Source organism: Oncorhynchus tshawytscha, linkage group LG19 (assembly GCF_018296145.1).
Source record: "Oncorhynchus tshawytscha isolate Ot180627B linkage group LG19, Otsh_v2.0, whole genome shotgun sequence".
In the NCBI taxonomy this organism is placed as follows: Eukaryota; Metazoa; Chordata; class Actinopteri; order Salmoniformes; family Salmonidae; genus Oncorhynchus; species Oncorhynchus tshawytscha.
In genome coordinates this window covers 22,227,016-22,254,755 of record NC_056447.1, presented here as the reverse complement: position 1 = coordinate 22,254,755, position 27,740 = coordinate 22,227,016, and the positions used below count along the sequence as shown (strand labels likewise).

The 27,740-nt window shown below is 41.4% G+C and overlaps 1 protein-coding gene across 2 annotated transcripts; it reads right to left on the bottom strand.

Annotated features, from left to right (window-relative positions):
• On the bottom strand, positions 1-27,661 carry LOC112218470 (vacuolar protein sorting-associated protein 4A). 2 transcript variants are annotated; one of them, XM_024379295.2, is made up of 11 exons: positions 27,342-27,661; positions 7,265-7,376; positions 6,958-7,102; positions 6,707-6,768; positions 6,485-6,604; positions 6,193-6,349; positions 5,897-6,045; positions 5,616-5,697; positions 4,518-4,737; positions 4,265-4,405; positions 1-1,357 (listed from the first exon to the last, which is right to left on the bottom strand). In XM_024379295.2, exons 1-11 carry the CDS (start codon positions 27,360-27,362, stop codon positions 1,256-1,258), a joined length of 1,311 nt encoding a protein of 436 aa, XP_024235063.1. In that variant the 5' UTR covers positions 27,363-27,661; the 3' UTR covers positions 1-1,255. The 2 variants fall into 2 exon arrangements, with proteins under 2 accessions (XP_024235063.1, XP_024235064.1); XM_024379296.2 differs by having other exon boundaries at positions 27,419-27,658.
• Positions 27,662-27,740: the final 79 nt, after the last annotated feature.

Sequence of the window (27,740 nt, the reverse complement as noted above, 5' to 3'; positions counted from 1 at the left end):
TTCTTTTTGAATTCAGGATTTATTAAGTCAGGGTAACTTGGTTATCATAGCTACATGTAACAGGAGTGAGATCCCCTTGGGACCAGAACTGACTTAAGTATTACTGAACCGATACCCCCATCTAAACAGAGACACGGCAATACTATTATGACAACAGTATTGGAACAATATGATAGTGTCTGTCGTGGAAATATTATTTTCAATGTTCAAATCCAAAAATCCAAAAATGCTCGTCCCCATCTTCACTCACATGTCAACAGAGAAATACTCAAATGTAAACACCTCCCCCACTCAACAATTGTACTCAGTCAGTCAGCACAAAAATCTTGACGAGATGAAATATAATCAAATAAATAATCATAAATAGTGTAAGTAACACTATTTGTAACATAGGGACAGCTCTAGTGGGGATTGGGAGACACTGGGCAACACTGGAGCAGCTATGGTCAGTCAATACTCAATAAATGAAAAAGCAAACAGAGAAATCATACACATAAAAGACATACATTAAGACTGACACATTGAATAAAAGACATGTATGCACTTACACACGAGAGACAAGAAAACAATGAAATATGTAATTGTTCAAAAGTGCTTCAATACCTCTCGTTCATAATGAATAACTTCAAATAACTTTAAAAAGTGCAAAATGGCAGAGAAATAAATAGTCTTTCTGTCTTCAGGACTGCAATAGTGAATGATCGGAGGGAAAGAATATACTGTACATGAAGTTAAAATGCTCCATCATGCATGGGGCTTGAGAGAAGAAGTGGCAGGTGTGGTGGTAATTCTAACCAAAAGGAGAGAGACTGTATTCTTCAACTTCATTATAAGATTAGCCAAAATGAAGCAATCAATAACAACCACTCAATCAGTGCATCGTTAGGAAAGCGCAATGAACAGAGTTGTATCTCTCCTCTCATAGAAAAAGTACAACCTATTTTGTCTATGTGGCAGTTTAGCAGATGTGCAGAAACAGGCCCGGGGAACAGAGATATAAAATGTAATTTAGCTCGTCTGTGTAGATCAAGATAGCTGATATCGCCACCACTCTCTGTTCCTCCCTGCACTTCCCACTAAGTCACACAAGGCAAGTCTGTATCAGTAAAAATACTAACATATAACAATAGACAAATCTCCAGGTAAAACAGCATATATGTCTAGTATGTCTAATTAAACAGTATAGTATGTAATTAATATTTAATTTCCACCACACAGGGTAAGGAGTTGTTAAGCTCCAGATGACAAGGCTCTCTCAACCCTCCTGTCCAAAGTCCTCTGTGAACTTCCTGACCTTGAACAAGTCCTCCGTGTTGACTGTGGGGCGCGTGGTGGACAGGGACCGCAGCATGTCAGACTGGAGGGCAGAGGACACAAAGCAGATAACAAACCATTAGCACTGTTCACACACAGCGGACAAACATATGAGCATGGTTTAGCATTTGTATAAATGTGTAATACCTCAATGTGTATGTTGAAAAACAGCTTGTCTGTATGAACAGAATGTGACTGAACATTGTAAGTGGCTCTAAATTATTGTATTTATTATAGATACAGTCAATATTGGGCCTATAATAATTTCCAGCTACATTTGAACCATAGAAACTAACCCTATAAAGACATTTGTTTATTATAAAAAGCAAAAATATTGATACAAACACCTGTAATTGAAGTTAAGGTAATTTTGTAATATTAGGTTTCTACACTGTGTTAAAGCACTACCTATTGAGATGCATTACATTGTACACCGTTTCTTTAAGAGCTTCAAGTTCATTGCTATAACATGATCAGGGCCAGTTGTTTTGGTTGGTTTTTGTGTTTCTTTTCTTTCTTTTTTCGGTATTTCCAGCATTATCCACTAGGTTTGCTGCAGGTAGAACATCCTAGGAAATGGACATTAATTAATGATCAATTAATCAATAAATCAATCGGCCTGCCTGGTTGTGCTTAAATATTTGGTGGCGGTGGGGGGGGGATCTAGCAACAACTCGCAGCACAACTCCTCTCCTCTATTTGTCAAATATATTTTGTGTGTATGTATTGTTATACTGTATAGGCTATGTGTGCCATTTTTAAATGTATGTAGTTCTGTCCTTGAGCTGTTCTTGTCTATTAATGTTCTGAATTATGTCATGTTTCATGTTTGTGTGGACCCCAGGAAGAGTAGCTGCGAATTTCGCGCAGCTAATGGGGATCCTAATAAAATACCAAATACCTAAATGTAGACTAGCCTACCGGCACTGTATCTGTGAGCTGTTGGCTAGAGTGCACGTGCCAATACCATAGTAGGCACATTTGAGTGTAATGTTCCCACCAGTAGTGTTTCCACCAAACAACCACTCTGTTTGGTGGAAGCACTACTGGTGGGAACATTTTCTTTATGCAGATTTTAGAATATTCGCATGAAAATCCGTTGTCAAATGGATAGAAACCTAGCTAATCCCTCTCCCTTTAAACTGCCCCTAATTGACAAATGTTTTACTACAACTTCCAAGTCCATTGGAGAGGATCAGCTTGTGCAAAGTGAAGTGTAGAATCTGTGTTAACTAACCCCCAGACGAGCTTCAATGCCATACAACTCTCCTTCCATGGCTTCCAACTGCTCTTAAACGCAGGGAAAACTAAATGCATGCTATTCAACCGATCCCTGCCCGCACCTGCTTGCCTGTCCAGCATCACTACTCTGGACGGCTCTGACTTAGAATACGTGGACAACTACAAATACCTAGGTGTCTGGTTAGACTGTAAACTCTCCTTCCAGACTCCCATTAAGCATCTCCAATCCAAAATTAAATCTAGAATTGGCTTCCTATATCGCAATAAAGCATCCTTCACTCATGCTGCCAAACATACTCTCGTAAAACTGACCATCCTACCGATCCTCGACTTCGGTGATGTCATCTATAAAATAGCCTCCAACACTCTACTCAACAAACTGGATGCAGTCTATAACACTGCCATCCGTTTTGTCACCAAAGCCCCATACACTACCCACCATTGCGACCTGTACACTCTCGTTGGTTGGCCCTCGCTTCATACTCGTCGCCAAACCCACTGGCTACAGGTTATCTACAAGTCTCTGCTAGGTAAAGCCCCGCCTTATCTCAGCTCACTGGTCACCATAGCAGCACCCACTCGTAGTAGCACGCACTCCAGCAGGTATATCTCACTGGTCACCCCCTAAGCCAATTCCTCCTTTGGTCGTCTTTCCTTCCAGTTCTCTGCTGCCAATGACTGGAACAAACTGCAAAAATCTCTGAAGCTGGAGACTCATATCTCCCTCACTAGCTTTAAGCACCAGCTGTCAGAGCAGCTCACAGATCACTGCACCTGTACATAGCCCATCTCTAAACAGCCCATCTATCTACCTACCTCATCCCCATACAGTATTTATTTATTTATCTTGCTCCTTTGTAGCCCAGTATCTCTACTTGCACATTCATCTTCTGCACATCTACCATTCCAGTGTTTAATTGCTATACTGTAATTACTTCGCCACCATGGCCTATAAAGGTTAAATAAAAAAATCACTGATCTACAAATAATATTCCCAGACAAATAATAGGCTTTGTGCAATTAAGATTCATAGAGCTCCGCCTTCCCTGGCTTAGGCGATCCCCCACCAAACACTCACGCAATTAAAGAACATTTCTTAGGATTTTTTGACCTGCAGCAAACCTAGTGGATAATGCTGGCATTACTGGTAAAACCCCCACAAAAATACAAACAACTGGCCCTAGTTATGATCACTAATTTCCTGAAGAAGCTATCTATCCCCTTTCTTTTCTTTCTGTGCCCCCAAATGTATGGATATACTGGAAATTAAGTAACCAGGTTATTAGCTAGCTAATGAGGTTACATGATTGAACAATGTCCAAACAAATTCCCGCGAGTGGTTTTGGAACAGCCCGCTAAATGGTTTATGAATGTATAGCCAATTCACGATCGGAATAAAAAAACATTGCGTTGGTAATATGGATCATATCTTTTTACATGTTTACCTTTTTACAATCCGTTTTCCCTGTAGCAATGGTGCAACCGTGACAGTAACGAATCTGCACTCACTCACTTTCTCTCTTGGGCACTCAAAAACAACTGTACAGCGAAGCCTTATCAACACAACAACTATTATCTGGGTGACAATTCATCTAGACGCACATCGCTCCCAAAATAAAATGTCAGGTTGCATAGCAAAATATTTAGGAGCATATGTGACCACAATGGTCACACTTTAGAGGTCTGGTTGTGGATGCGTGCTTGTCACCATGCAGACGATGGGCTCCAGCAGCTTGTCGCTAGGCACTTCCATCCAGGTCATCTCTATGGCAGCCGGGTCCCCAGGTGAACACGGGGTCAGAAGGTCATCCACCATCAATTGACTGTTGGCACGGGACGCCCCTCGCACCTAGAATAGCATAACAAACTATCTTAAATATCCTTAATAGTAGGGAGAGATACACCTTTAATGTGGTGTACATGAGTCAACTACAATGGAGTTACTATATCAAGTGTATAACCTTTTTGAAGTGTGTGGCTGACTGCACTTTCCTGACAGGCTGCATGAGGGCATCTCGTACAATGATGCTGATGTCAGCCCCAGAGTAGCCTTCTGTCTTTTTGGCAAGTTGACGAAGGTCTGCGTCACTCAGGCTGTGGGGCGTGTTGCCCAGGTGCAGACGGAACATCTGGGACCTAGCAGGCTCCTCTGGGAGAGGGATGTAGATACGCTTCTCAAACCTGACAGTGACATAATGTACTGATGAGAATGCTTGATGATTACTTTATTGCATCTGTTAGTATGGTGATTTTTCAGTAGCATATTGTGAAATAATAATGTAATGACACAGAATCATTAAAAGCTTTAAAGGAACCTGTAACCACACCTGTATAGCATAAGAAAAGCCAATATACAAAAGAAATAGACACACATTGTAATCCAGATGCATGCCTCGATAAGAAGTGTCATAACCAATATAATTAATGTACTTATGACTTTAGCCTGGTGGGTGCTGATATAATCTATATAATGAATGTACTTGTGACTGCAGCCTGGTAGGGGCCCCTATTATTTTTTAACCAAACTTTCACAGTTGCACCACAAATATAATAGGTTAAGTGATTTGTAGAGTGTTAAATGATTTGTGGGTGGGAAACAATAGTGGTGCGAAGCCAAAAATAGTTGATCATTTACATAGAGAGGAGTGACTATGTATGTAATGTAAGGATGAAACTGTATAAAAGGAGTGTGCTGGGGCTGGGAAAAACAGTTGATCCACGGACCAGCTCGGCTTGTTACTTTGTAGTAAAGTCTATTTGAATTCACAAGTACCGGTATCTGAGAAATATTATTGGACCAATATTTCTACGAAATTAGGAAATGATTTTAGCTTGAACAATACAAAACCAAAAAAATCCCATTTTGGGTGCGTATCTATTGTTCTACAAACATAAAAAAAATAATCCAGGTCTGGTCTTCCACTCAATGGAATCTACATGAATAGGTACACACAGTTTCAGCATATATTCAGGCTTTATCATTACTTCTGTGAATATGATAAACAACAAACCTATGTCCCATCCCAACTTGACCCTGTCCTCTTATTTTGACCACTGACCTTCTGCGGATGGCAGCATCCAGAACCCAGGGAATGTTAGTGGCCCCAAGGGTAAGGATTCCATCATTGTTGTTGCCCACACCTGTCAATCAGAGAGGAGGAATGAGAACTCTATATAAGCCTGTTGCTCATATGGAACGTGCATTGAATCAGAAAGGTTCAAGTCAACTGATGGAGAGGATTAGGTTTAAAGTCTTCTCTGATGAGGTGTTTGTTTGGTCTGAAGTGTAATAGCTGTCTTGGCAGATGGTGGGGAGTGGGTGTAGTGGCTAATCTCTCACCTTGCATCTGCACCAGGAACTCTGTCTTGATCCGCCGGGCTGCCTCACTCTCATTCTCATTCCTGGAGCCACAGAGTGAGTCCACCTCATCAATAAAGATGATGGAGGGCTTGTGCTGGCGGGCAAGATCAAACAGGTTCTTCACCAGTCTGACGGATGGAGAGAGAAAGAGAGGCACAAACATTTCACAGGACACAAAAGTATCAGTGAGAAAAAATGGTTCTAATCAGTTGTGGATGCATGCATAATGGGGATTTACACAAACAGTAGAATTACAAGTAAAAATGATGTCTCACTTCTCACTCTCTCCAAGCCACTTGGACATGAGGTCTGATGATGACACAGAGAAGAAGGTGGAGTTGTTGGCTTCTGTGGCTACTGCTTTGGCCAGGTAAGACTTTCCCGTCCCAGGGGGTCCAAAGAGAAGAATCCCTCTCCATGGAGTGCGTTTGCCTGCAAACAGAGACAAATTCAAGAATAATGAACAAAAAGACAGAATACACATACAGTAGTATATCGTTATGGTGACACGTCCACGCAGAAGATAGTGAGAAAAATTATGTTTGGGAGAAAAAAAGACATTCTAACCTGTGAAGAGGTGAGGGAATTTAATGGGCAGGATTACGGCTTCCTTCAAGGCCTCCTTAGCTCCCTCTAGTCCAGCCACATCGTTCCACCGGACATTGGGCTTTTCCATTACAATGGCACCTGTACCAGGACAAGAATCAGTGAAGCATCTAAGTTGATTTCCTTATGTACATGAGACAGTTTAGACAGCTGACATGTGAAAGAGGAGACAAACACACTCACCCATTAGTTGCTCTTGCAGTTTCTTTCTCTCTGGATTTTCACCCTCGCTGTCACTGTCACTCCTAGAAGGAATATACATTTCTAAATGTGAAACAAACTACTTGGTGCTGGTGACTGTGTGGCCCTTGTCATTGTCTGCAATGCATGCATGCATGCACAGTTTTTATGATCTATTTTCAAAGTGTTATTTCCTAGGTATGCTTTTGTTAATGCAGGACAGTGTCTGTGTGAACAAATGTGTGACAACTTACTTATCATTACTCTGTGCTTCCTTGACAGGCTTCTTCCCTGCTTTTTCTTTGTTCTTCAAGTAATCTTTGAGTTTCTCTGCCCGGTCTAGGTACTGCATACACTTCCCACGTATGCTCTCCTTTGCCTTGTCACTGTGTGCATCATCTGGAGAAAATACATTTAAAAAACATTCATTTTTAACCACCATCCATCCATTAAGTATTTTCTAAATCAATGTTTACCTCCCAAAAAACACAAGCTATGTTCCCCTCTGCACACTTAAAAAAATTGGACTGCGGCCAGGAGAAGATGACATTTTACACTCACACTTGATAGCATGCAGGAAGTACTCCACTGCATGCTGGTAAAGGCGCAAAGCCTCCTCATAGTTCTTGTTCTTATCCTCCTCTGTGGCTTTGGTAACAAGATCTATCGCTTTCTGCGTATGTGAAGAGAAAGGAAGGGATGAACGATATACATGAAAACATCATGGTAGAGTCCAGTAACTGTGATAAGTAAAAGCTGACATTTACAGACAACAGTGGAGGCTGCTGAGGGGAGGACGGCTCATAATAATGGCCGGTATGGCGTGAATGGAATGGGTTCAAACACATGGTTTTCATGTGTTTGATACCATTCCATTCACTCCATTCCAGCCATTACTTCATTCCTGTCACACCTTAGAGATCCTTTTAATTCTCTATTTGGTTAGGTCAGGGTGTGACTAGGGTAGGCCATCTACGTTTTCTATTTCTTTGTTGGCCTGGTATGGTTCCCAATCAGAGGCAGCTGTCTAATGTTGTCTCTGATTAGGGATCAAATTTAGCCAGCCTTTTCCCACCTGTTGTTTGTGGGATCTTGTTTTTGTGTAGCTACCTGTGAGCAGCCCAGAACATCATGTTGCTTCTGTATTGTTTTTGGTGAGTTTCATATTTATTAAACATGTGGAACTCTAAGTACGCTGCGCCTTAATTCAGTCCATTAATTCAGACGAGTGTGATAATTCCAGCCATTATTATGAGCCGTCCTCCCCTCAGCAGCCTCCACTGACAGAAGTAATTACCTACTAGTCTAATACCTACAATAAATAGACTTGACTAGACAATCCATTAAGGAATACATAGCCTAAGTAACAGTAGCTGAGAAATCCCAACTCTCCATGTACAAGTACAACGAATTTGAGTGGTGACAAGTGTGGGCGGACTGGTGCTCCGACTACACTGAGTCACTGTCAGTCGATGTTTACAGCTAGTAAGTAATCTTAAAGCCTTACTGTGTACTTATGTTTGTCCTGTGTAAAGAGGCCTTTCGACATTTGCTGAAACCCATACTTTTAATCAATCTTTGGTCAAATACAACCACTGACTTTTCTCATTTCTGTTGCTCTAAGGCTGCATTTACACAGGCAGCCCAATTCTGATCTTTTTTTCCACTAATTAGTCTTTTGACCAAGCACATCAGATCTGGGGGCGGCAGGTAGCCAGGCGGTTAATTGGGTCAGTAACCGAAAGGTCTCTGATTCCAATCCCTGAGCAAGTCAAGGTGGAAAGATCTACCTTTCTGCCCTTGAGCAATGCAGTTAACCCCGACAACTGCCTGCGCCGTGGATGTTGATTAAGGCAGCCCCCCTCACCTCTCTGATTCAGAGGGGTTGGGTTAAATGCCGAAGACACAATTTGGTTTAATGCATTCAGTTGTGCAACTGACTAGGTATCCCCTTTCTTTTCACATCGGATCTTTTTCAGAGCTGACCTGATTGGTCAACAGACCAATTAGTGAATAAAAGATCAGAATTTCACTACCTGTGTAAATGCAGCCTAAAATGGCAACTCAGCGCAAATGCATGTGCCAGTTTAATATCAGATTACATAGGCCTACGTCTACAAACACTCATTGTCCAAATGAGGAAACAGTCGGTGGCTGTATTTGACAAACGTTTTATTAAAAAATATGGATTTCAGCAAACAAAAGCCCAGACTTTACACAAGAGAAACAGAAACATTAGTATGAATTTAAGATTTTGTACTCGTCGCCACTCAACGTCCTTGTACTTGTACAGTACCTTCAGAAAGTATTCATACACCTCGAATTTTTCCACATTTTATTGTGCTACTGCCTGAATTCAAAATGGATTAACTAGACTTTTTTTATCACCAATTTACACACAACCCCATAATGTCAATGTAAAAAAAAAATTGGGGGGTATACTTGGCCTTGTATTTTAGGTTATTGTCCTGCTGAAAGGTGACTGTCTCCCAGTGTCTGTTGGAAAGCAGACAGAACCAGGGTTTCCTCTAGGATTTGGCCTGTGTTTAGCTCTATTCAATTTATTTTTATTTAAAAAAAAAACTCCCTAGTGCTAGCCGATGACAAGCATACCCATAACATACCCATTTATATTTTTGCAGTTTTACATTTTAGTGCTCTATTGCAAACAGGATGCATGTTTTTGAATATTTGTTATTCTGTACAGGCTTTCTTCTTTTCGCTCTGTCATTTAGGTTAGTATTGTGGAGTAACTACACTGTTGTTGATCCATCCTCAGTTTTCTTCTGTCACAGCCATTCAACTCTGCAACTGTTTTAAAATCACCTGGCCTAGTGGTGAAATCTCTGAGCGGTTTCCTTCCTCTCCAGCAACTTAGGATGGAAGTCTATCTTTGTAGTGACTAGGTATATTGATACACCATCCAAAAATTGATAACTTCACCATGCTCAAAGGGATATTCTATGTCTGCTTTTTTTTAACCAATTGGTTCCCTTCTTTGCGAGTGTCACGGCCCCTCTGCAGTGCAGGGGCGGTTCCTCCTGCAGGCAGAGGAGGGTCGTTAGTGATTGGAGTCACCTGGGCTCAGGGTATTTAAACTGCTTCACTAATCACTCTTGTCTCTCTCTCTCTCTCTGCTCCTCCAGGTATGATCCTGTTTTGTTTGTTCCTTTGTAGTTTTGCATAGTTTTCATTCAGTCATTCACACACACAGATTCACGCATCCCTGCACTTTACATACACCTTACATTATGATACTTCCACACCTCATTCCTTTTTCTTTGTTTAAAGTTAATAGTTTGGTTTATAATAAAGAACCTTTTTGATTGGCCTATACCTGTTGTTCGTGTCCCCTCATTTTTGCCACAGGCTATGAGTCTGCTATGAGCCTGTGACAGCGAGGCATTGGAAAACCTCCCTGGTCTTTGTGGTTGAATCTGTGTTTGAAAGTCACTGCTCGACTGAAGGACCTTATTGATAATTGTATGTGTGGGATACAGAGATGAGGTAGTCGTTCAAAAATCATGTTAAAACTATTATTACACACAGTGAGTCCATGCAACTTATTATGGGACTTGTTAAGCACAATTTTTATCCTGAACGTATTTAGGCTTGCCATAACAAAGGGGTTGAATACTTATTGACTCAAGACAGTTCAGCTTAAAAATAATTTGTTAACATCTCTAAAAACATCATTGCACTTTGACATTATGGGGTATTGTGTGTATGCCTGTGACATTAAAATTTAATACATTTTAAATTCAGGCTGCAATACAATAAACTGTAGAAAAAGTCAAGGGGTGTTAATACTTTCTGAAGACACTGTACGTGGAGAGTTGAGATTTCTCAGCTAAAGTAACAGTTACATGTGTCACTGACAAGTGTAGCTAGCTAGTTACCTAGCTAGATTAAACATACTATGGTTGGTAGCTAATAATGTACAATTCAATAACAGCTAACCCATTCTTCGACGCTAACTACAGTGCCTTGCGAAAGTATTCGGCCCCCTTGAACTTTGCGACCTTTTGCCACATTTCAGGCTTCAAACATAAAGATATAAAACTGTATTTTTTTGTGAAGAATCAACAAGTGGGACACAATCATGAAGTGGAACGACATTTATTGGATATTTCAAACTTTTTTAACAAATCAAAAACTGAAATTGGGCGTGCAAAATTATTCAGCCCCTTTACTTTCAGTGCAGCAAACTCTCTCCAGAAGTTCAGTGAGGATCTCAGAATGATCCAATGTTGACCTAAATGACTAATGATGATAAATACAATCCACCTGTGTGTAATCAAGTCTCCGTATAAATGCACCTGCACTGTGATAGTCTCAGAGGTCCGTTAAAAGCGCAGAGAGCATCATGAAGAACAAGGAACACACCAGGTAGGTCCGAGATACTGTTGTGAAGAAGTTTAAAGCCGGATTTGGATACAAAAATATTTCCCAAGCTTTAAACATCCCAAGGAGCACTGTGCAAGCGATAATATTGAAATGGAAGGAGTATCAGACCACTGCAAATCTACCAAGACCTGGCCGTCCCTCTAAACTTTCAGCTCATACAAGGAGAAGACTGATCAGAGATGCAGCCAAGAGGCCCATGATCACTCTGGATGAACTGCAGAGATCTACAGCTGAGGTGGGAGACTCTGTCCATAGGACAACAATCGGTCGTATATTGCACAAATCTGGCCTTTATGGAAGAGTGGCAAGAAGAAAGCCATTTCTTAAAGATATCCATAAAAAGTGTCGTTTAAAGTTTGCCACAAGCCACCTGGGAGACACACCAAACATGTGGAAGAAGGTGCTCTGGTCAGATGAAACCAAAATTGAACTTTTTGGCAACAATGCAAAACATTATGTTTGGCGTAAAAGCAACACAGCTCATCACCCTGAACACACCATCCCCACTGTCAAACATGGTGGTGGCAGCATCATGGTTTGGGCCTGCTTTTCTTCAGCAGGGACAGGGAAGATGGTTAAAATTGATGGGAAAGATGGATGGAGCCAAATACAGGACCATTCTGGAAGAAAACCTGATGGAGTCTGCAAAAGACCTGAGACTGGGACGGAGATTTGTCTTCCAACAAGACAATGATCCAAAACATAAAGCAAAATCTACAATGGAATGGTTCAAAAATAAACATATCCAGGTGTTAGAATGGCCAATTCAAAGTCCAGACCTGAATCCAATCGAGAATCTGTGGAAAGAACTGAAAACTGCTGTTCACAAATGCTCTCCATCCAACCTCACTGAGCTCGAGCTGTTTTGCAAGGAGGAATGGGAAAAAATGTCAGTCTCTCGATGTGCAAAACTGATAGAGACATACCCCAAGCGACTTACAGCTGTAATCGCAGCAAAAGGTGGCACTACAAAGTATTAACTTAAGGGGGCTAAATAATTTTGCACGCCCAATTTTTCCGTTTTTGATTTGTTAAAAAAGTTTGAAATATCCAATAAATGTCGTTCCACTTCATGATTGTGTCCCACTTGTTGTTGATTCTTCACAAAAAAATACAGTTTTATATCTTTATGTTTGAAGCCTGAAATGTGGCAAAAGGTCGCAAAGTTCAAGGGGGCCGAATACTTTCGCAAGGCACTGTACCTTTAGCGCCTATTGAAGATAGTATCTTCTGGCCGGGGAAGTTTTAAGAGCCCCAACGCTCATTCTGAATGTTAAAACGCAGAACTTGCAGTACGGTTTTGGAAACCTAAGGAATTTATCTTTCACATCAGCAAGAAATAATAAAGGTTAAATTACTACACGTTTACAGGGTTAGGGTTCCCACACGGCCGTATTTCCACGTTACAGCGCTTGTTTACGCAAAACAGACGGAAGATAAGAGGCATATCTGTGCTAATTAGTTTCTGCATCTCCGAACACCTGTGTTTAAATGGAAGATGGACGCAAAAACATGTCACTGAAAAATACTGTTGGCTAGAACTAAGTTAAAACTGGTTAAAACAGTGTATATTTTGCATTTGTGACATTATTTTGATGTGATATGTAAGTAGAGACTATAAAAAGTTAGGCTACAGGGGCCCCCCGGGTGGCGCAGTGGTCTAGGGCACTGCATCGCAGCGCTAGCTGTGCCACCATAGACTCTGGGTTCGTGCACAGGCTCTGTCGCAGCCAGGCGCGACCGGGAGGTCCGTGGGGCGTCGCACAATCGGCCTAGCGTCGTCCGGGTTAGGGAGGGCTTGGCCGGTAGGGATATCCTTGTCTCATCGTGCACTAGCGACTGGTGCATGCATGGTGTTTCCTCCGACACATTGGTGCAGCTGGCTTCCGGGTTGGAGGCGCGCTGTGTTAAGAAGCAGTGCAGCTTGGTTGGGTTGTGTTTCGGAGGACGCATGGCTTTCGACCTTCGTCTCTCCCAAGGCCGTACGGGAGTTGTAGCGATGAGACAAGATAGTAACTACTAACAATTGGATACCACGAAATTGGGGAGAAAAGGGGGTAAAAATCAACAACAAAAAAAGGGAAAAAAAGTTAGGCTATTATTGGGCTAAATAACAGCATACAAGTTAACTGGTAACTAACGCTAACTATAAGTTTAATTTATAATGTGGCTAGCAAGCTACACAATACATTGGTATATACAGCCTGAAACTGATGCCTGCAAAATTGTGTAAATGTTCCTTACAAGCCAGAATGTTGAATACAATAACATTTTTATTTACTCTGTTGGTTTTCTGTGCAGTTTGTCCTTCAGCTGTATGAAATTTGAGACTAAAGGTCCTCAGGAAAGTATTGTTTACCAGACTTTTTAGAGAGCCTGTGTGGTTCATGTGTGTGGTATATGGTTCAATGGCTATTAAACCAAGCATACCATGACAATGAAAATGATATATTCTGAATCAGGGGAGGATGGAGAACAATCCCAACATTTTTTGTGTGGGATTTAAAAAAAAAAATGTTTTTAAAGAAAATTCAAACACCAAAGAATTTACCAATTGTTCTCCATTATCCCTTGATTCAGAATTTACCATAAGATAAGATGGCACCAATGGAGATTGTCGAAATCTTACGTGCGCCAACCCGACCTTGTTATTTTGTGACTATCTTTGTGTTTAACCTTACTTTTGTTGTGTAGAAAGCTCACACCATTATCACCTATGACCGCCAGGAAATACCAGTGACGCACTCAGTACGGAATTGGTCTGACAAAAGCTGACGCTAAGGTACAAGACTTCTTCGCTAGCACAGACTGGAATATGTTGAGGGATTCATCCGATAACATTAAGGGGTTTACCATATCAGTCACGGACTTCATCAATAAGTGTATCGACAATGTCGTCCCCACAGTGACCATATGTATGTACCCTCACCAAAAGCCAAGGATTACAGGCAGTATTAAGGAAGTTAGGGGTAGTTTTGCCAGCCAATGCTAAATACCGCAATGACTGCACTCACATCTGTAACCATGAAATGCTTTGAAAGGCTGGTCATGGCACACATCAACACCATCATCCCAGACACCCTAGGCCCTGTAATCCAATTTGCATAACCCCCCAAAACAGATCCACAGATGACACAATCTCTATTGAACACAGAGAAATACCTACAGTGCATTCGGAAAGTATTCAGACCACTTCCCTTATTCCAAATTTTGTCGTGTTACAGCCTTGTTCTAAAATTGATTACATTATATTTTTTACTCTTCAATCTACACACAATGCCCCATAATGACAAAGTGAAAACAGGTTTTTAGATGATTTTTTTTAAATCAAAAACTAAGTATTCAGACCCTTTGTTTTGAGACTCAAAATTGAGCTCAGGTGCATCCTGTTTCCATTGATCATCCTTGAGATGATTCTACAACTTGATTGTAGTCCACCTGTGATAAATTCAATTGATTTGACATGATTTGTAAAGGCACACACCTGATTATATGTGTTAGTTAGTTAGTTGTTGACAGTGCATGTCAGAGCAAAAACCAAGGCATGAGGTAAAAGGAATCTGGGGAAGGGTATCAAAACATTTCTGCAGCATTGAAAGTCCCCAAGAACACAGTGGCCTCCATCATTCTTAAATGGAAGAAGTTTGGAAGCACCAAGACTCTTCATAGAGCTGGCCGCCCGGCTAAACTGAGCAACTGTGGTAAAAAGGCTGACGAGAACCTGATGGTCACTCTGACAGAGCTCTGGAGTTCCTCTGTGGAGATGGGAGAATCTTGCAGAAGGACAACCATCTCTTCAGCACTCCACCAATCAGGCCTTTCTGGTAGAGTGGCCAGAGGGAAGCCACTCCGCAGTAAAAGGCACATGACAGCCCGATAGGAGTTTGCCAAAAGGCACCTAAAGGACTCTCAGACCATGAAAAACAAGATTCATTGGTCTGATGAAACCAAGATTGAACGCTTTGGCCTGATTGCCAAGCATCACGTCGGGAGGAAACCTGGCTCCATCCCTACGGTGAAGCATGGTTGTGGCAACGTCATGGTGTGGGGATGTTTTACAGCGACAGGAACTGAGAGGCTAGTTAGGATCGAGGGAAAGATGAATGGAGCAAAGCAGAGCGAGATCCTTGATGAAAACCTGCTCCAAAGCACTCAGGACCTCAGAATGGGGCGAAGGTTCACCTTCCAACAGGACAACGACCTTAAGTAAACAGCTAAGACAACGCAGGAGTAGCTTCGGGACAAGTCTCTGAATGTCCTTGAGTGGCCCAGCCAGAGCCCGGACTTGAACCAGATCGAACATCTCTGGAGAGACCTGAAAATAGCTGTGCAGCGACACTCCCCATTCAACCTGACAGTGCTTGAGAGGATCTGCAGAGAAGAATGGGAGAAACTCCCCAAATACAGGTGTGCCACGCTTGTATCATCATATCCAAGAAGACTTGGGGCTGTAATTGCTGCCAAAGGTGATTCAACAAAGTGCTGAGTAAAGGGTCCGAATACTTATGTAAATGTGATATTTATTTTTTATTTTTTTACAGATATATACATTTTGCAGATATTTCTAAAACATGTTTTTGCTTCATCATTATTGGGTATTGTGTGTAAACAATTGAATTAATTTTAGAATAAGGCTGTAACATAACAAAATGTGGAAAAAGTCAAGGGGTCTGAATAGTTTCCGAATGCAATGTATGTGAGAATATTGTCCATTGAATAATGCACACTGCTCTCTCCCACCTGGACAATAGGAATACCTACTGTACGTGAGAATGCTGTTCATTGACCACCATAGTCCCCTCCAAGCTATCCCCAAGCTCGGGACCCTGGGACTGAACACCTCCCTGTTCAACTGGATCCTGGACTTTCTGACGGCCATCCACAGGTGGTGAGGGTAGGTAACAACATATCTGCCACGCTGACCCTCAACACGGAGGCCCCTCAGGGGTGTGTGCTTAGGCTCCTCCTGTACTCCCTGTTCACCCACAACTGTATGGCCACTCACAACTCCAACACCATCATCAAGTTTGCTGACAACACGACGGTGGTAGGCCTGATCGGCAACGACAATGTGACAGCCTACAGGGAGGAAGTCGGAGACCCTGCAGTGTAGCGACAGGACAACAACCTCTCCCTCAGCAAGACAAAGGAACTGATCGTAGACTACAGGAAACAGACCCCATCCACATCAACAGAGCTGTAGTGGAGCGGGTTGAGAGCTTCAAGTTCCTCCGTGTCCACGTCACTAAGGATCTATCATGGTACACACAACACAGTCGTGAAGAAGGCGCGACTACACCTCTTTTTCCTTCAGGTGAATGTTAAGATTTGGCATGGCCTCTCAGATCCTCAAAAAGTTTTCAGCTGCACCATTGAGAGCATCTCGACTGGCTGCATCACTGCTTGGTATGGCAATTGCACCACCCTTGATCGCAAGGCACTACAGAGAGTGGTGCGGACAGCCCAGTACATCACTTGGGCCGATCTCCCTGCCATCCAGGACCTCTATACCAGGAGGTGTCAGAGGAAGGCATGGAAAATTGTCAGGACCCCAGCCACAGCCTGTTCACTCTGCTACCACATGGCAAGTGGTACCGTTGAACCAAGTCTGGGACCAAAAGGCACCTGGGCTCGTTCCACCTTAAAAAGCACAAGAAGAGGACAAAATGGCGCCGTAGAGAGAACACAGTGTTTCAGCGAGCTCTCGTGGCATTCGTAAATTTATATTCTTACATTAATCTCCTAGCTTGAAAAAGTGGTAGAATTGGCTAAATAAGTTACCATATAATGAGTCTTGACGACTATTTCGCAAAAATCTCCGACAACATGCCCAATAGAACTACTAAGAAGTCGACCAAAACCACCACCCCTGTGGATGTGCATGAGGAGCTAGCTAACGTTAGCGAAGCTAACACCATTGCGGATCCAGGCACAATGGACCTGATGATTCAAAAGATGACTGATAACATTACTAAAGTGATCGATGCTAAGATAAGAACGGTCTTGGAAGCAATAGCAGGCCATTCAGCTGAAATACAGAGCGTTGTGAAACGTGTTGTTGAGGCGGAAGGGAGAATTGCTGCAGTGGAAACTTCAACTACATCTATGGACGCTAAGATAAAAGCACTTGAGAAACAGGTGCGCGAAATGGCGGAGCACATTGACGACTTGGATAATCGAGGACGCAGATGCAATATTCGTGTTGTGGGACTCCCGGAAAATTCTGAAGGGACACGTTCAGTAAAATTCTTTGAGGAATGGATCCCTGGCTACCTACAAATGGACACTAAGGCTGGTCGTGTGAAGCTGGACAGAGCCCATCGCTCTCAAGCACCGATACCCGGTCCCAATCAGCGCCCACGGCCGGTGGTTATAAAGTTCCACAACTTCACCGACAAGCAGCGCGTCATGGATGCGGCTAGAAACATCGGCTCTGATGGTAGTCAACATAAAGGTCCAAAGGTCTCATTCTTCAATGATTATTCCACAGCGGTTGTACGAAGACGCAAAGCGTTTGATGAGGCGAAGGCTCGACTCAGGAGAATGAAGATGGACTACGCACTGTTGTACCCGGCCACATTGAAGATTATGGTCAACGGATCACCTAAAAAGCTCTACACACCTGAAGAGGCTGCTGCGTTTATTGACTCTCTCGGGTAAATAACTTTAAGCTGCACCTCCACAGCATTGAATAACTTTGTTTATTTTTGGTTGAATCTGATCATGAAACAGTGGTGTGAGTCCTCACGTACTCCGGCTCAGTAATATTCGTATCTTTATTATTTTTCTTGCTAAAGTAATAGCCGCTATAGCTCAGGCTGAGATATGTGTGAATCCATATTGGTGCCCAGGCTTGGTTTTAGGTGGAAGAGCCTCAATCTTCTTCTATTGATTTTCTTTTCCATATATATAAAGGATGAGGCTATTGAGCGGCAATGTGGACTTAAGAGTCTACATTGGAGAGTTGAAATCCCCTGCATGTTAGCTAGTGGGAAAACCCCCTTTTGGATTTTTACATGTTTAATTTTTGGGTTTAGTATAGTTTGAGTTCAGGGTTCATATTTTTTGTTTATGCTCAGTGAGATAGAGGAGAGTTCAACACATGGAAAAAGGTACCACCCCACTTTTACAGTAGGATCCATTCTGGATATTGAATGGTCAAGATACAATGGCAGATAACAGACTGCGTGTATGTACGTGGAACATTAGAGGGAGCCATAACCCCATTAAAAGGAAGAAAGTACTGTCTTTTTTGAAAAAAGAAAATATTGATATTGCCCTGTTGCAAGAAACTCATTTGGATGATAAGGAGCACCTGAAATTACAACAAGGAGGGTTTGGTCAAGTGTTTTTCTCATCATTTACATCCAGAAGTAGAGGTGTAGCAATTCTGGTGAAAAAGAACTTACCACTTAAGGTCTTGAATTGTGTGAAAGATAAATTTGGTCGCTTTGTTATAATTAATGGTACTTTACAAGGGCAGAACATTTCCATAATGAATATTTACTTCCCCCCTGCTCACCCCCCTGATTTCCTCACTAAGGCATTTCTAGACTTTTCAGAATTAAACTCAGACACTGCAGTGGTTGGAGGAGATTTTAACTGCTTGTTGAACCCCCTTATTGATAAGTTTCCCAGCGGTATAGCTTCACTCTCTCCTCAAGCTAAGTCACTTAAAGTTATTTGTGATGATCTGGGGTATGCAGATGTCTGGAGAGCTTTCCATCCCTCCAACAGAGAGTTCACTTTTTTCTCTGCACCTCATGGATGTCAGACTAGAATAGATTATTTTTTTATGCCCAATATGTCTTTGCAGTCTGTTTTATCCGCTAGGATAGGAAGCATAGTCATATCTGATCATGCTGAGGTGATCCTGGACATAAAACTCAACGGGGCATTCAATCGGTCAAGACATTGGAGGTTGAACACAACCATTCTTAAAGACCATACATTCACATCATATTTTATAACAGAGTTTAAAGCATTTTTCTCTATTAACTCTCAATCAACAGATAACCCCTCGCTCCTTTGGGAGACCTGTAAAGCGTATGCCAGGGGTCTGATTATGTCATACACAGCTACTAAGAGACGGAAAAAGCGGGAAAAGCAAAAAATGTTAGAGGGTGAATTAGGAACTAAAGAGAAGGACTACATTAAAACGCCCACTCCTGCCCTATTAAAGGAAATATCAGTCATTAGATCAACGTTAGACTCTCTCCTAACACAGGACGCTGAAAAGAAAATGAGATTTGTCAGGCAAAAGCTATATGAACATGGCGATAAGCCAGGAAAGTACTTGGCATACCTATCTAAAAAGAGGGCTGACTCTCAGTCAATTGCTACTATTACTGATTCTGATGGTAATCATTTATATGAAAATAAATTGATAAGTGACTCATTTAAGAAATTTTATACAAACCTTTATGCCTCAGAACTGCCAAAGGATGCACCCAAATTAATGGAGAACTTCTTTTGTAAGATTGAGCTCCCTACTATCTCCGAAGAGCAGAGGTCCCTCCTTAATGCCCCTATTACCAAGGAAGAGATAATGTTCGCAATTAAGAATCTGCAAAATGGTAAGGCCCCAGGACCAGACGGGTTTTGTAGTGAGTTCTATAAAGAGTTCCATGGCCTGATCCTTGAGCCATTGCGTGATATGTTTAACCACTCATTTTCAAATGACCAACTCCCTCAAACGCTGAGAGAAGCCAACATTTCACTTATTCTCAAAAAGGGAAAATGTCCAGAGTCTTGTTCCTCATACAGACCAATTTCCCTTCTGAATGTGGATAGAAAATTGCTTTCTAAAATTCTAGCCACAAGATTAGAGGACTCACTGCCACTAATTGTGAAAGGAGACCAAACTGGCTTCATTAGGGGCCGTAAGTCATGCAACAACGTCAGGCGGCTTCTTAATGTAATTCAAGCCTACCAACAAAGTGCTGTGGATGGTCTTGTGCTCTCCCTAGATGCTGAGAAAGCATTTGATCGTGTGGAGTGGTCTTACCTATTATTTGCTCTAAATAAATTTGGTCTGGGGGACAACTTTATAAAATGGGTGAAAGTTTTATATGATGATCCTCAGGCTGCTGTCCTTACTAATGGGCTACGGTCAAATAGCTTCTCTATACACAGAGGTACCAGACAGGGCTGTCCTTTATCCCCCCTCCTCTTTGCACTCGTTATGGAACCACTAGCCGAGGCCATCAGGGTAACGCCTGCTATACAGGGGCTGCTCATTGGTGATGTTCACCATAAAATAAGCTTGTATGCTGATGATGTCCTGATATTCATCTCTAGTCCCGAGACTTCAATTACATCTCTTATTAATATTATTGAATTATTCAGCGAATTCTCAGGCTACAAGATTAACCTTACTAAGTCAGAGGCTATGCCACTTGGTAGCCTACACTCTGTACCTAATACTTCTCCCCCCTTCCCTTTTAAATGGTCTCCCTCAGGTTTCATGTATCTGGGTATATTTGTAACTCCTAAATTCCAGCTAATGTACAAAGCCAATTTTGTTCCCTTGTTTGATACAATAAGACAGGATCTGGATCGCTGGAACTCTCTCCCGATTTCTTGGTTGGGTAGAATATCCCTCTTGAAAATGAACATTTTACCTAGACTACTTTACCCAATCCAAATGATCCCATTATTACTCTCCAATAAGGTAATAAAGGATGTAAATGGATGGCTAAGTTCCTTTATATGGAGTAAACGCAAGCCAAGACTTAAGATGGCAATATTGCAGCTGCCAAGTTCTATGGGCGGCTTGGACCTGCCCAATATCAGGTTCTATCAATGGTGTGCCCGCCTTTGTTATATTTCTGACTGGATCACAAATGATGACTCCTCTATTTGGTTAGACATTGAGACTTCTCTTTCAAAATACCCCTTACAGGATCTTTTATTTTTCAGAAGTTTCAAGTCTGTAGAAGACCACTGCAATAATCCCGTTACACTTAACACACTCAAAGTATGGAGGTCAGTTCAACGCTTCCTGGGAAGGTCCAAACTAACCTCTGCTCTTACCCCAATTCTTAACAACCCAGATTTCAGTCCAGGATTGATGGATGCTGGCTTTAACTTATGGCTTAATAAGGGCATACGTAGGCTAAATGACTTATTTGCTGATAAGATTTTGTTGTCATTTGAGCAGATGGTTGAGAAATATCGACTCCCAAAGCAGGACTTTTTCCGCTTCCTACAAGTAAGACATTATATTCTGAAGAGCACCACCTTAATTGGTAACCCTGATGTGTCTGTCATTGAAAGAATGCTTTTTTTCCCACAAATGAAAATGTCTGTAAGTCTGTTTTATGATACTTTAAGGTCCTTTTCTGCTGTCAACACACGGAGGGTGAAACAAGTGTGGGAGAAAGAATTGTCTGTTACTATTGACGAAGAGATGTGGGAGGACATTTGGAGATATGCAAAAACAATATCTATATGTAACCGTACTAGAGCAATCCAATTAAGAATAATACACAGATTGCATATATCCCCAAATCGCAGACATGCTTTTAGCCCCACTTCCTCTTCCCCTCAGTGTCTTAAATGCAAAACTGATACAGGCACCCTAACACATTGTTTATGGTCATGTACCAAAATACAAAGATACTGGTCTGGTGTTCTGCAAGAAATTGAAAAGATCCTAGGGGTTGATCTAGAATTGGACCCAGTTTCTTTACTGTTAGGTCTCCCTAGTAGGCATGTTACTTCTGTCGGTAAAAGGAGGCTTTACAACATCCTTACCTTCGCAGCGAGGAAAAACATCCTTTTACAGTGGATTAGTGATAAGGTTCCTTCTATTAAAGATTGGCATAAGATACTATTTGAATGGGTACCTCTGGAATATCTGACATGTACATTGCATTCTAAAACAGACCAGTTCTACAAAGTATGGGAACCTTATCTAAATTACCTAGAACCTGAGGTATCAGCTATTATGCTGCAAGGATTCTCTTAGAATGGCGGGGATCTATGTATTTCAGAACTACACTGTACGTTCCATGTGTGGAACCTAACCTCTTGGTTTAAACTGAGCTTTTTTGTTTAATTTCTGTTTGTAAGTTTGTTTAAAATGTATGTATTGAGAGACGCAATGATGGTGATGGGGTGAGAGAAGCACAGGGCGGGAAGAGGAAAATGGTGTACGTATGTATGGGTGTGTATATGTGTGTGTGTGCGTGCGTGTATGTATGCGTATGTATATGCATGGGTATATGTATGTGTGTGTATGTATGTATGTATGTGTATATATATGCACGTAGATATGTGTAAGTGGGTGCTGTTTTTCTTGTTTTTGTTCTGTGTGCTTTGTCTCTGTGGTTGTATCTCTTAATATGGGTGAAAATTGTGAAATTCCAATAAAAATACTGTTACAAAAAAAAAGCACAAGAATGAGGATTTCGACACACACCATCTCAGATAGTTCTGAAATGTTTTTTTGTTTTTGTTAGAAACATATACAATTAACAGTCCTGCCTCAAAAATATATAATTGGATTTCTGAGAAATTAAGCAAATTGACTGCACCCAAATTGGCAATTTTAATGTATAGGATAATTTTACAATAATATATTACTAGCATACGATTTGTTCCAAACGTTTTCTAAGAATGAGTTAGACATGAGGAATCCAAAGAAACGGCCAAAAGCCACCCACGGACCCTTCACACCCCATGCCAATCCCACCCCAACAATGAGTATACAATCTCAGTTTTCTATGTCTGAAATGTAGTATGGAGCTTCGGCTCTGAATATTGTTTCTTCATCCTATGTAATGTATTCCCAGTGAATTTGGTGAGTTTCCCCCCCCCCCTGTTCTGAGAAATGAGTCATGGTTGAGTCAGTCGTTAGGTTTTTGTTGCATCCTACAGCCGGATATTACCAGGTTCTGACAACAAGATGGTGCTATTCTAGGTGATTTTTTTTTTTTAAATACCCCCCCCCCACACACACACTTTAAAGGGCTAGTTCACCCAAATGACATATTGGTTTGACAGCAATCCATGCGTTGGTTTTGTTGTCCACTGTTTAAAATGCAAACATTTTGGCATTTGTTGCACAAATCTGATGCAAGTCATTAGCTAGGTTTCCATCCAATTGGCGACAGATTTTCATGCGAATATTCTAAAATCTGCATGAAAAACAATATGCACATTTTCCCAACAGAGATGTGTTTCCATAAAACTGACTTGTTGCGGATAAAAGGATGTGTGTGATGACATAGTGCACATAAAAATAACTTGCAGATAAATTCTCATGTACCGAATAAAAACTACAAGTTAAATGGGTTTCCATCATATTTTCAACTGTTCTGATTGTTTTGTCATAAACTGTGTGTTATATTATATATTGAATGTGCTCATTCTGGTCTAGGCACGTGTACTCTAGCCACCAGCTCGCAGATACAGTGGGAATATCGTGCATGATAAGATTATTACGGACAAAAGAGCGAGATTCTTTTTATTTGCCAAACTGCAGCCAAGCTTCGATCATCATGTCCCCAGAATAAGACCCTCAATATTTATTGGAAAGGAGCATCAAGCTTATACCCGTGCACTTTCACCACTCTGTGAAGTTCATCATAACTTATTTAATCAGTAGCCTAATAAACTGAATGCTTTCCCCAGTCGTAGTGGGAGGACCACACAACATACATTGCGTGAATCCAAGTTTACTTCGATATGATGGTTATTATCTGAATATTTGCGCATAAAGATGTTTCCAACGCAATTTCTCACATAATTAATTTTACCGACACAAAAAGATCCCATCTGGTCTAGCGTATTTTGGAAAGTTTCCTGACAAATTTCCATCAGCCCTGTCATGACATTTTTTATCCAACATGTACTTTACTCGCATAAAATGGTTGGATGGTACCTACAGTGGGGCAAAAAAGTATTTAGTCAGCCACCAATTGAAAAATCACATTGTAGGATTTTTAATGAATTTATTTGCAAATTATGGTGGAAAATAAGTATTTTGTCACCTACAAACAAGCAAGATTTCTCTCTCTCACAGACCTGTAACTTCTTCTTTAAGAGGCTCCTCTGTCCTCCACTCATTACCTGTATTAATGGCACCTGTTTGAACTTGTTATCCGTATAAAAGACATCTGTCCACAACCTCAAACAGTCACACTCCAAACTCCACTATGGCCAAGACCAAAGAGCTGTCAAAGGACACCAGAAACAAAATTGTAGACCTACACCAGGCTGGGAAGACTGAATCTGCAATAGGTAAGCAGCTTGGTTTGAAGAAATAAACTGTGGGAGCAATTATTAGGAAATGGAAGACATACAAGACCACTGATAATCTCCCTCGATCTGGGGCTCCACGCAAGATCTCACCCCGTGTGGTCAAAATGATCACAAGAACGGTGAGCAAAAATCCTAGAACCACACGGGGGGACCTAGTGAATGACCTGCAGAGAGCTGGGACCAAAGTAACAAAGCCTACGATCAGTAACACACTACGCCGCCAGGGACTCAAATCCTGAAGCGCCAGACGTGTTCCCCTGCTTAAGCCAGTACATGTCCAGGCCTGTCTGAAGTTTGCAAGAGAGCATTTGAATGATCCAGAAGAAGATTGGGAGAATGTCATATGGTCAGATGAAACCAAAATATAACTTTTGGTAAAAACTCAACTCATCGTGTTTGGAGGACAAAGAATGCTGAGTTGCATCCAAAGAACACCATACCTACTGTGAAGCATGGGGGTGGAAACATCATGCTTTGGGGCTGTTTTTCTGCAAAGGGACCAGGACGACTGATCCGTGTAAAGGAAAGAATGAATGGGGCCATGTATTGTGAGATTTTGAGTGAAAACCGCCTTCCATCAGCAAGGGCATTGAAGATGAAACGTGGCTGGGTCTTTCAGCATGACAATGATCCCAAACACACCGCCCGGGCAACGAAGGAGTGGCTTCGTAAGAAGCATTTCAAGGTCCTGGAATGGCCTAGCCAGTCTCCAGATCTCAACCCCATAGAAAATATTTGGAGGGAGTTGAAAGTCCGTGTTGCCCAGCAACAGCCCCAAAACATCACTGCTCTAGAGGAGATCTGCATGGAGGAATGGGCCAAAATACCAGTGACAGTGTGTGAAAACCTTGTGAAGACTTACAGAAAACGTTTGACCTCTGTCATTGCCAACAAAGGGTATATAACAAAGTATTGAGATAAACTTTTGTTATTGACCAAATACTTATTTTCCACCATAATTTGCAAATAAATTAATTAAAAATCCTACAATGTGATTTTCTGGATTTTTTTCCCTCATTTTGTCTGTCATAGGTGAAGTGTACCTATGATGAAAATTACAGGCCTCTCTCATCTTTTTAAGTGGGAGAACTTGCACAATTTGTGGCTGACTAAATACTTTTTTGCCCCACTGTATATAAACTTTTTACACTTCCTGTCCAAATCATCCTGAAGTATCTAAAAATGTTTAAAAATAAAATAAAAATGATTGCGTTACTCAATTATGTATTTCTGTCTATAATAAAGCCCTTTTGTGGGGAAAAACTAATTCTGATTGGCTGGGCCTGGCTGCCAAGTGGGTGGGCTTATGCCCTCCCAGGCTCACCCATGGTTGCATCCCTGCCCAGTCATGTGAAATCCATAGACTAGGGCCTAATGCATTCATGTATATTGACTGATTTCCTTATAGGAACTGTAGTAAAATCAGTAAAATCTTTGAAATTGTTCCCTTTTGCATTTATATTTCTGTTCAGTATTTATACAAAATAAATCTCCTTCTGGTGCTCCTTACATTCTGTTTGTTGCCTAATGTTTTTCAAGTTGGGAGCAGTGTGTGTAGGTTGTGTTTTTGTGGGAGAGAGTGGTGTGTGTGTGTTTATTTGAGAAAGGGAGACAGAGAGTGTGTGAGGGAGGGAGAGTGTGTGTGGTTTAAAGAGTAAAGAAGGTTTCATTCAGTGTTTTCTCCTTACTGCCACAATAACATGCAGATCATTATGCATGTATATTCCTTCCTCCTATTCCTCCAGCCAAATCACAGGTAGGCCTTTGCAAATATTAGCAAATCAGCCATGCTATGCAGTATTCTGTTATAGTAAACAGTGTGAAGTTACATTCAATATGTGCTGCATTGAGTAGAAGTGTGAATATCAGTGACAGGTTTTTTGTGTAGCCAAGCAAATGCGCATAACGTTTCGAATGCGGGAATAAGCATTGGGGGGACGGGGCGAACAGAAAGCTAAGCCACTCAATTTCCCCACTGTGGTATCGCGATACTACTCACTATCGTGATACTACTCACTATCGTGATACTACTCGGTATCGTGATACTTGCCCTCTGGTATCAAGTCCTTAGGAAAATGTTGCTATCGTGACAACACACACACACACACACTCCTTACACTCTCTACATTTGCTGATGCTGCTCTGTTATTATCTATCTTGATTGCCTAATCATTTTAACCCCTACCTACATATTACCTCAACTACCTTGTACCCCCTGCACATTGACTCCTGACTGGTCAATTGCTATTTACTGTTTTCTATTTTTATTTGCCAATTTCCTTACTTTTTAAACTGCATTGTTGGGAAAGGGCTAAGTAAGCATTTCACGGTCATCTACACCTGTTGTATTCAACTCCGGAGTGGTGCAGCGGTCTAAGGCACTGCATCTCAATGCTAGAGGCGTCACTACAGACCCTGGTTGGGAGTCCCATAGGGCGGCGCACAATTGGCCCAGCGTTGTCTGGGTTAGGGTTTGGCTGGGGTAGGCAATCATTGTAAATAAGAATTTGTTCTTAACCGACTTGCCTACTTAAATAAAGGTTAAATGTGACAAATAAAATTGTATTTAATTTAGTGTTTTCATTGTCATGGCATGGTTCAATAACAATTGACGAGAGAAGACCGAATATCCAATATAAAACAAATTTTACCTGGGTGCTGAACCGTCCATATAACTACCTACCCGCTCTCAGAAGTCGGGTAAACAATATTTTGCTGTAGATATTTTGTTTAAAATTACAAGCAGCTGAAAGACAAACCGACCAATGTAATTGTATATAACATTCTGGCTTGTAAGTCTTGTAATTTACACGATTTGCAGACATTAGATTCAGGCTGTATATAACAATTAATTTATTACAGCCTGGTTAATCACACTACACATAATGAGTGCAGTATTAGCACATCAATGGTGAGAGATTGTTTACACAGTTATCATTAGATAACTAGCTAGCTAACCTACCTGTAATGTTGACGTTGTCATTTCATCTCACTCTGCACTCCACCCAAATTCCTGTCTCTGATACTAATTCAAGTTACCTTTCAAAATATGTTTGCAATATTTTCAGAGGGGAGGTTGCTGCATGACTAAGGTAACTATGCTTGCCTCTTTCTGTGACAGCCGCGGCCCAGCAACGGTTTTCACAAGTTACCACAGCCACAAAGTCAACATTGGCTATATATCGCAAATTATGCATTTTTGGTCTTAATTTAGGGTTAGGAATAAGGTTATCAGTGTGGTAAGGTTTAAAATCCGATTTTAAGAAGATAAATTGTAGAAATAAACGGGGTTTAGTCATGACTTTGTGGATGTGGTAACTACTGACGACCCCCCCCCCAACAACACCATAGACATGAGAAC

Coding starts and splice junctions, on each gene's coding strand:
- LOC112218470 (XM_024379295.2), bottom strand. CDS start 27,362: ATGACAACGTCAACATTACAG. Junction 7,103..7,264: donor CTTCCTGCATGCTATCAAGT/GTGAGTGTAAAA, acceptor TATTTTCTCCAG/ATGATGCACACAGTGACAAG. Junction 5,698..5,896: donor GTTCCTGGTGCAGATGCAAG/GTGAGAGATTAG, acceptor TCTGATTGACAG/GTGTGGGCAACAACAATGAT.